General features: G+C 55.2%; 3 protein-coding genes across 3 annotated transcripts in view; 1 reads left to right on the top strand and 2 right to left on the bottom strand.

The window, feature by feature from the left end:
• Nucleotides 1–1,976: 1,976 nt before the first annotated feature.
• ppp1r3g (protein phosphatase 1 regulatory subunit 3G) lies at nucleotides 1,977–3,794 on the bottom strand. The gene is given in 5 exon segments (XM_068748307.1): nucleotides 1,977–2,258; nucleotides 2,261–2,332; nucleotides 2,335–2,627; nucleotides 2,629–3,003; nucleotides 3,700–3,794. Coding segments are annotated over 5 exon segments (915 nt in total). The 3' UTR covers nucleotides 1,977–2,178.
• Nucleotides 3,795–3,912: 118 nt separating this feature from the next.
• On the bottom strand, nucleotides 3,913–7,217 carry cyb5a (cytochrome b5 type A (microsomal)). The gene is made up of 5 exons (XM_068747903.1): nucleotides 6,948–7,217; nucleotides 5,945–6,073; nucleotides 5,142–5,171; nucleotides 4,568–4,602; nucleotides 3,913–4,292 (listed from the first exon to the last, which is right to left on the bottom strand). The coding sequence occupies exons 1-5, from the start codon at nucleotides 7,209–7,211 to the stop codon at nucleotides 4,208–4,210; spliced, it is 543 nt and encodes a 180-aa protein (XP_068604004.1). The 5' UTR covers nucleotides 7,212–7,217; the 3' UTR covers nucleotides 3,913–4,207.
• Nucleotides 7,218–8,485: 1,268 nt separating this feature from the next.
• c14h18orf63 (chromosome 14 C18orf63 homolog) overlaps nucleotides 8,486–9,495 on the top strand; it is a 6,011-nt gene continuing 5,001 nt past the window's right edge. Inside the window, exons 1-4 of the mRNA XM_068748305.1 lie at nucleotides 8,486–8,493; nucleotides 8,796–8,921; nucleotides 9,250–9,328; nucleotides 9,423–9,479. Coding sequence (XP_068604406.1) covers nucleotides 8,486–8,493; nucleotides 8,796–8,921; nucleotides 9,250–9,328; nucleotides 9,423–9,479 — 270 coding nt within the window. The remainder of the gene's footprint in view (nucleotides 8,494–8,795; nucleotides 8,922–9,249; nucleotides 9,329–9,422; nucleotides 9,480–9,495) is intronic.

Here is a 9,495-nt window from a genome sequence, read left to right as displayed (position 1 = left end):
TTCTGGACCGGTTCTTCCTGTCAGCCTCGGATCAGAGCCGGGTCAGTTTGAGACCCAGAGCAGAACCAGTAAAGAGCTGATCAGCTGTTTCCTGTCCTGTCCTCGGGTCGGCCTGAGGTTCACGTGAGGAGGAGGTGCAGGAGGAGGTGCAGGGAGGTGAATGTCCAGCAGCAGCTATTAATAGCCCGGCCTGTTGGTTCAGGGACCCTGACCCACTTCCACTCGGGTCACAGGTCGCGTTGCTCAATCATTGATCGCCGTTTCATCAGCAGAGTCACGCATGTGATCGGCACGAGTCTGCAGTACCGCCAGTATCCATCGGGGGCAGTGCAGCCGCGATGAAGCGAAACATGAACGGATGAAACAGAACTTTGGGAAGAGACGAGAAGCTTCTAGTCATTTTCACTCCCGACCGCTTGGTCAGGACCGACTCTGATCAGACTCGGTCCAGACCCGGATTGGACTCGGTTCTGACTCGGCCCAGATTCGGTTCAGACTCGGTCCCGACTCGGATCAGACTTGGATCAGACTCGGTCCCAACTCGGATCAGACTCGGTCCCGACTTGGATCAGACCTGGATCGGACTCGGTCCGACTCGGTCCAGACCCGGATCGGACTCGGTTCCGACTTGGCCCAGATTCGTTTCAGACTCGGTCCAGACCCGGATCGGACTCGGTCCAGACCCGGATCGGACTCGGTTCCGACTCGGCCCAGATTCGGTTCAGACTCGGTCCCGACTCGGATCAGACTTGGATCAGACTCGGTCCCGACTCGGATCAGACTCGGTCCCGACTCGGATCAGACTTGGATCAGACTCGGTCCCGACTCGGATCAGGCTCGGTTCAGACTCGGTCCCGACTCGGATCAGGCTCGGTTCAGACTCGGTCCCGACTCGGATCAGACTCGGTTCAGACTCGGTCCCGACTCGGATCAGGCTCGGTTCAGACTCGGTCCCGACTCGGATCAGGCTCGGATCAGACTCGGTCCCGACTCGGATCAGACTCGGTTCAGACTCGGTCCCGACTCGGATCAGACTTGGATCAGACTCGGTTCAGACTCGGATCAGACTCGGTTCAGACTCGGTTCAGACTCTGTTTGGGTCTGATGTGGGTCCGGGTCTGATCTGGTTCAGTCCTGGATGCCGCTGAGGCTCATGGGTATCGTAGTACACCCTGGGCTGATGACCTCAGTGTTGACACAACAAACACGTCGCCAGGTCGGTCAACAGGAATATTTTCAGAGGGATGGACTTCTGGACTTTGTCCACCGTCACGTTAAGATGATGGATGGACAGACGAGGGGGGGGGGGGGGGGGGGTCAGAGAGGGACTCATCAGCTGCCGGTGGAGGACGGGTTGACTCTAGATAGCATGTTAGCATGTAGCATAAGTAAAATAACAAAAAGCTGTGATGTCATTAAATGTTAAATAATGGTCCGCCAGAACTACAGAGACACGCAAGAGTTCAGAACTACAGAGACACGCAAGAGTTCAGAACTACAGACACGCAAGAGTTCAGAACTACAGAGACACGCAAGAGTTCAGAACTACAGAGACACGCAAGACTTCAGAACTACAGACACGCAAGAGTTCTGGACTACAGAGACACGCAAGAGTTCAGAACTACAGAGACACGCAAGAGTTCAGAACTAGAGACACGCAAGAGTTCTGGACCAGCAGCGTCCAGACGGGTGGCGCTAGCCGGCTCGCTAGCTCCACTGGTCCAGGTCCTCGTCTCCCTGTTGTCTTTCCAGTACCGACCTGGTTCTGGCTGTACCTGTAAGGATCCTGATCAGTGATTGCCCCCCCCCCCGTTAGCTCTGTTAGCTCAGGTAGCAATCAGTCACCAGTCGGTTGAGTTCAAATCATTTATCAACATTAAAGGACACATTTCTGTAGATTCTATACAAACAGGATGTTGGTTCATTATCAACCATTCGGTCTGACAGCAGCAGTGACGTCACGTCCTGTTGTAGCGTAGCATCAGTGGGATGTTTCTGTCCCTTCAACATCCCAAGCAGCAGCAGACCCAGACCCAGATTCTGTCTGGTTCCGACTGGGAACGGGTCCTGGTCTCGGAAGACTCGCGTCGGAGTCTCCACGTGCGCCTCCGAGCTCATCTCAGCTGGCTGGACAGACGGAGCGCTTTTACGCACGGACGGAGAGCTTTGACGCAGCGGTCAGATGGCGTGGAACGCGGCGCGGACAAAGGGCGTGGCTCCGGGGACGCAGCGGTACCTGAGGGTGTAGTTCTGCCCTCGTTGTTGTCCCAGAACTCCCCCCCCCCGCTCCGGACGTACACGGCGAGGTGCACGCTCGAGCCGGGCTCCATGAAGGCGGCGTGAACACGCTGAAGGTGAACCGCTCCCCCACGAAGCCCGGCTGATCCGCGGCCGCGCGCAGAGCCTGCGCGTCCACGTGCGAGCGCCAGTCGTTAAACGTGTACCGCACCCCGACCTCGCTGTCGCTGCGGCCGGTGAAGACCCGGATCTGTCCGCGCACCTCAAACTTGGTGACGGTGATCTGCTCCAGGCAGACGCGCAGCTGCAGGACGCGCCGCTCCGCGTCCCGGGGCTCCGGGAAGCAGGCCAGCAGCCGCCCCGTGCCCGTGCCCGTGCCCGTGTCCCGTGTCCGGGCTGTTCTGGCGCTGCGGCGGGAAGCTCCGGTGCCGGGACAGAACCTTGCTGGGGACCCGCGGCTCCTCCAGCGCGCTGAAGTGTTTCACGCTGGCCAGGTTCAGGCCCATGGAGTCCGCGAACTTCACCCGCTTCCTGCCGGGGCCCCCGGGGCCCCCGGGGCCCCCGAGCAGCAGCGCGGCCGGGAGGGCGGGCAGGGACCGGGCTCTCCGGCGGTCCCTCACGAACCTCTCCAGACGGGAAACGTCCGCCTCGTCGTCCAGGTCTTCCTCCTCGTCGTCCTCCTCTTCCCCCGGCCGTTGTCCATGCTCTGGCCGGGGGAGGGCGACTGTCCCCCGGCGCGGACCCTGGGAGGTGACCGGGACATTCCTGCAGGCCGGTCGGGACTTAACGGGCGACGCCGAGGGGCGGCTTATAGACCAGAGACGCCCCCCCCCCCCCCCCCCCCCCCCCCCGGAGGACAGCGTGCGTGTGGACAAACAGCGCGGGCTCTGTCCCGCAGCGGCTGATACGGAGACACGCCTCCCGTCGGACGGCTGACGTCATCCTGGGTAGAAACAACAAATGCAAACACAGTAAACAACAAACAAACAAACACCTAAGGCGACATGAAAGGTTTTAGGATTAAAGTTCAAGCCCTCCGTCATCATCCTCCAACACAGACACACGTGTTCTGTGACGTCACTCCGTGTTTGTGATGCGTTCAGAAAGTAAACTGCAGGCTGACCTTTAGCACCACCTCAAGGTCAGTCCTAATCACTGTGAGATGAAAGGAAAGAAGTTTGAACTGCAGAGGATGATGGTGATGAAGAGGAGGCTCGGTGTACTGAAGGGGTTTGACCACTAGGTGGCAGAACTCCCTCAGACTCAGATTGGTTTAAATTAGTCACGTGTCATGTTTGTTGCTGGATTCTGATCGGGATTGAAACCTGATCAACCCACAAACCTCCGGCAGGCGTTCCTCCCGGGTGAAGAGGAGGTGACCCCCCCCCAGGGTGCATCACAGACCCCCGTCTGGTTCCGGTCCAGGTGAAGAGGTGACCCCCCCCAGGGTGCATCACAGACCCCGTCTGGTTCCGGTCCAGGTGAACCTCCGTCACCAAACTATCCTTGGAAAGGGACTTTGTGTTCACCGTCCCGCAGCGTAACCACGTCTCCATGACGACCGGTTCATGTAAACACCGCCTCGTTGTGAAATCAGAACCCAAACATCTGGACCTTTTAAAGTTCTACTCGGACACCAGAAGAAAAAGGAGCCTCGGCATTAATCTTATTGATCCTTTATTCAAGACGTGTTGCATATTGAGCATTCGACAGTCACATGACTGATGACATCATGATGACATCATGCTGCTGCTGAGATATGAGAGAAGTCTGCCGTGTGTCCGCCCACATTTATGAAACATACATTCAATGATCCGAAATGGAGCCCCCTGATTGGCCGGCTGAAATCAATGGTGGGCGTGAGGCTGCAGCTCATCTACGCTGCCATTGGCTGGTGCAGCCGTCAATCACAAGAGGCGTTATTTGTCTGAGCACCTGTTGATGACATCACGGTGACATGCTGATGATGTCACTGGTCGTCCGCGGTGAAGATGCGGTACAGCAGCGTGATGATGACCGCCACCAGGCACGGAATCAGGAAGGACGACCAGAAGCTGCGAGAGAGACAGCTAGTTCAGTCTGTAGCTAACCGCTAACGCTAACCAGCCAGAGCGCTAACTAGCTAACCAGCAGAGAGGGGAGTGGCCGGAAGCCTTTTCTCCAGGTGCGTTCAGACAAAAGCTCATCCGTGTTTCATCACCAGACAGCCGGCGGTCTGTTAGCTCAGAGCTAATTAGCTAACCACGCCCTCTTTGTGCCTCCCAATCACAGCGGCTCTAGAGGTCACTCTGGATTCTGTCTGAACACACCTGGAGCAGTGTGTGCGTACCTGGACTCCTCCTTCGTCGAGGTCGGCGGTCGCTCCTGAAACAGAAACCACAGACTTCAGCTTCAGGCCAACGGAACCGGGGTCCAGTCTGAACCGGGGTCCAGTCTGTACCGGGGTCCAGTCTGAACCAGGGTCCAGTCTGTACCGGGGTCCAGTCTGAACCGGGGTCCAGTCTGAACCGGGGTCCAGTCTGTACCGGGGTCCAGTCTGAACTGGGGTCCAGTCCTGTACCGGGGTCCAGTCTGAACCAGGGTCCAGTCTGAACCCAGGTCCAGTCTGAACCGGGGTCCAGTCTGTACCCGGATCCAGTCTGAACCGGGCTGCTGATTGGCTGATCAGACCTCCAACCAGATTACTCCCTCAGCTGGACCTGCTAAATGATCACTGCTTGGGTGACGCACCTGAACAGGTAACTGTGATGATGGTGGGCGTGTCAAAACGTACCCGATGTGGCTCAAAGTCTAAAATCCCTACACACTGCATTACCCAGGATGCACTTGGACAGCAACTTCCTGCCAGGATGATGTCAGCAGCCTCCACTGATGACATCACGGTTACGTCGTACTTCACTCACCTCAGGGGGGGCGATCATGTGCCTGTCGTCCTGCAGACGGACAGTCAGACAGACAGACGGTCAGACGGTCGGTCAGACAGACAGACGGACGGTCAGAAAGACAGACAGTCAGACAGACGGTCAGACAGACGGACGGTCAGAAAGACAGACAGTCAGACAGACGGTCAGACAGACAGATGGTCAGACAGACGGTCAGACAGACAGACGGTCAGACGGTCGGTCAGACAGACGGTCAGAAAGACAGACGGACAGTCAGACAGACGGTCAGAAAGACGGTCAGAAAGACGGTCAGACAGACAGACGGTCAGACAGACAGACGGTCAGAAAGACAGACGGACAGTCAGACAGACAGTCAGACAGACGGTCAGACAGACGGTCAGACAGACAGACGGTCAGACGGACGGTCAGACAGACGATCAGAAAGACAGACGGACGGTCAGACAGACGGACGGGTCAGACAGACAGACGGTCAGAAAGACGGACGGTCAGAAAGACGGTCAGACAGACAGACGGTCAGACAGACAGACGGTCAGACGGACGGTCAGACAGACGATCAGAAAGACAGACGGACGGTCAGACAGACGGACGGTCAGACAGACAGACGGTCAGAAAGACGGACGGTCAGAAAGACGGTCAGACAGACAGACGGTCAGACAGACAGACGGTCAGAAAGACAGACGGTCAGACAGACAGACGGTCAGACAGACGGTCAGACAGACGGTCAGACGGACGGTCAGACAGACGGTCAGAAAGACAGACGGACAGTCAGACAGACGGACGGTCAGACAGACGGGTGAACCGACCGGGTGCAGGTCTCCTATCAGCATGTCTCTGGCCATGTCTCTGGCGTCGCTGGAATGTCCCACGTCCTCAAAGCTCTCAGTGGCGTCTCCTCCTGCCTGCTCCCTCAGCACCTCCTCTCCTCCTGGATGCTGGGAGCAAGGAGACGCACCTGGTTCAGGGTTGTGTTCAGGGACCGGACCCCTCTCTGTCAAACGGGCATCCTCCAGCCAATGAGAAAGCAGTCACTGATCAGTGACATCATCAGGCTGCTGTGATGTCACTGATCCCATTCAGACAGAGAACAGGTGGAGGAGTGTGTGTGTGTGTGAGTGTGAGAGTGTGTGTGTGTGTGTGTGTGAGTGTGTGTGAGAGTGTGTGTGTGTGTGTGTGTGTGAGTGTGTGTGTGCGTGTGTGTGTGTGTGTGAGTGTGTGTGTGAGAGAGTGTGTGTGTGTGTGTGTGTGTGTGAGAGTGTGTGTGTGTGTGTGTGTGAGTGTGTGTGAGAAAGTGTGTGAGAGAGTGTGTGAGAGTGTGTGTGTGTGTGTGTGTGTGAGAGTGTGTGAGAGTGTGCGTGTGTGTGTGTGTGTGAGTGTGTGTGTGCGTGTGTGTGTGTGTGTGAGTGTGTGTGTGAGAGTGTGTGTGAGAGTGTGTGTGTGTGAGAGAGTGTGTGTGAGAGAGTGTGTGTGTGTGTGTGTGTGTGAGTGCGAGTGTGTGTGTGAGTCGCCTCGACCAACGACAGGTAAGTAAAGCTCCGCCCTCTGACTGAAGACGGCGCTGAGCTCACGTCCACACCCTGACCCCTGTACAGCATTACACGGGCAGAGGTCAAAGGTCAGGCTGCAGCTTCACTCTGATCTATGAATGATTGATTATCATCCGGTCCGTGTGAACGTCTCATCCATTCGTTATCGGGAAGGTTGAACGCGATCACTTCCGGTGCTCGCTGTCGATCTGTAAACGAGGCTGATCGATTGGGGGGGGGTCCCGCCCCGCCCCTCCCGGCGTGATTCCGGTCCTGGACTCACCTGCTCCAGGAACTTGGTGACGTCGTAAACGTTGTTGTTGATGATGATCCACGTGGACTTGAAGGAGTTCATCTGCTCCACCTCCGCCAGGCGGTAGGATCGCAGCCCGCCGCCGCGCGGATCCTCTTTCCCGTCCATGTGTGGCTCCGGTTCGACCGCGGGGGGGGGGGGCGGCTCGGTGCGACGGCTCCCCGGTGAGTCTGTCGGTCCGGTCCGCTCACCGTTTAACCACCAAGCAGCCGCCCTCCGCTGTGCAGTCACCATCAGCTGGACGACATTACTGCTGGAGCACACTTCCGGTCGTCCCTTCAAAATAAAATCTGTCCTTTCTGCTTGATGGAAACAAATATGCCTACTTTTTAGAATTCTAGTAGATAATTAGCTACAAGCTACAGCTAGCACGTCAGGGGCAACTTAGCATGGAGTTCATAATAACAAAGCCGTAATAATGTTTATTTAAATAATCGTTTTTTTTATGTGATACCGTTTGGTTGTGTAAATAATTCTGATATGGGATTTATAATTTAACCTGTGAACTGCTGCCCATCTGCGGCGCCGTCGCGTTTTTACTAACTCCTTCGTTTGACTTCATTCTGAAAAGCGCGTTTCCGGTAGAGTTGTAGTTCAATCTCTGAACTTTACAGCGCTTCAAGGCTGCTTGGAACGTCCCGCCCCCTCCGTTCAGTGCTGCCATTGGCCCTCCTCGTCCTCGCTGATTAACAGAGACTCTTTGATTGGTCCTTACCCTGCCAATCAGGAGTGCGCTTTGGGCGAGGACCGGGTTAAAGTTCATTTCGGTCTTTCTCTAACTTTCACGGAAACATTCTTGTCACGCGATGGGCGGGGCGGCGTCCTGTCGCCGGCGCCGGATGAGGGTTCTATTTCACGGTTGTTGTGTCGCGGATCCTGGTAAACCCTCCGCTGCCCTGCGCCACAGCTAAAATGGCGTGATAAGGCGGCCCGCCGTGGAAAAAGAATGTTTTCCCTTTAGGCGCGAAAACCTGCCGAGTCACTGATCAAAGATTGTGAATGAGTGACAGGTGACTTTGTTGGAAGCAGTTTTAACAGGCTCACGGCTTGTTAAAAAAAAACGCAGTCTCCTGAATCAGACTTTCTCTAATCCCTCATTATAATGGTTGGTTCAGAGGATTATACATTTAAAGATTGTCCCTAATTGTAAGTTGCGTATTTTAGTTGAAGGTAAATAGCGGTGACCTACGATAACGTCGATACGTGGCAGCGTTTGAGTAAATGTAAACAGAGTGGGACGTCACCGCAGTTAGCGTCTTTCACCCATCCTTAACATCTTCGTTTGCATTTATTCATGTCGTCTTTTGAATTTTGATAATTATCCAGGTTTATATAGTTTATACGCGAACAACGACCATTACGGGGTAGCGTAAATATAAATGTTCGTCTATAGTAGACTTAAACACCAAATGTTAATGTAAAGCGCTTCTGAAGCTAGCTCGGTAAACAGGCTAATCTAGCTGCTAGCTCGTTTTAGCTCCCTGGCGAGAGGAGGCTGCTTTGCGGTGATGGAGAGGTGAGACGCCATCAGAGCTGTAGCTGCTATTAATCATGTTTAATGATTTATTTTATACTGTTTATTTTATGCACTAACAATAACAATAAATGTGTATTTTTACCTGCTTGTATTAGTTGATTATTAATATGTTGTAGATTAGTGGGTGATCGGCTGGCTTCCTTTTTAAATCAGTGCCAGCTGTTCTTCAGAATATTATATTTTATTACTTTAAATGTTGGTCCGGAGCTCTTCCGTCCGTTGCCATGGACACAGATGATGTTGCCTTGTTCTGCTCGCTGGACTGTCGGTTGTGTGTGCAGGGCCAGCGGGGGGGCCCAGCGGGCCGTGTTCTTCCTCGGCCTTCCCGACCTGAACAAGCTGTGCTGTGTCACCGCGAGTCTGCTGGAGGAGGAGGAGCCGAGGAGCAGACAGCTGAAGACCTGCAGGTGATTTCCCGGCTCCGCCCCCACAGAGGGAACGGTTCCATCACTGAGGATTACTCTAGGAATGCGAACACATTCACATGAAAGGATCTTTAAAGGTAGTCCATCGGGTTCTGGTGGTGACCCGGATCATTTGATCTGCTACCTGAACCTGTATAACCTCAGGAATGACCCGATGACATCATCAGCTCTGATCTGGATCCGGGTGGTCCTTAATGTGTGGAGATATGGGAGGATATTTTAACTGCATCACCCCTGTGTGTGTGTGTGTGTGTGTGTGCGTGCGTGCGTGTGTGCGTGCGTGCGTGCGTGCGTGCGTGCGCGTGCACAGGGAGCTGGTCCTGCTGTTCCCTGATGTCCTGGCCTCCCCAGCTCTGGACTGCTTCACCGGGATCACGGTGGTCATGGCTGTAAGACCTGCCAGGATCTGGATCTGAACGAGGAGCACTTCCTGCCATATCCCGTCTCCATGGCGACCTCGGCGTTTGTTTTCTGTCCTGACAGATCCCATTCTACCAGAAAGGCTTCGTGCAGGCGTTTGGACAGAGACGCCGTCTGCAGGTGGGACGGACGGAAG

Source organism: Brachionichthys hirsutus, chromosome 14 (genome assembly GCF_040956055.1).
Source record: "Brachionichthys hirsutus isolate HB-005 chromosome 14, CSIRO-AGI_Bhir_v1, whole genome shotgun sequence".
NCBI lineage: Eukaryota > Metazoa > Chordata > Actinopteri > Lophiiformes > Brachionichthyidae > Brachionichthys > Brachionichthys hirsutus.
The sequence above is the reverse complement of the archived record's forward strand: the minus strand, read 5'-3'. Positions and strand labels throughout refer to the sequence as shown.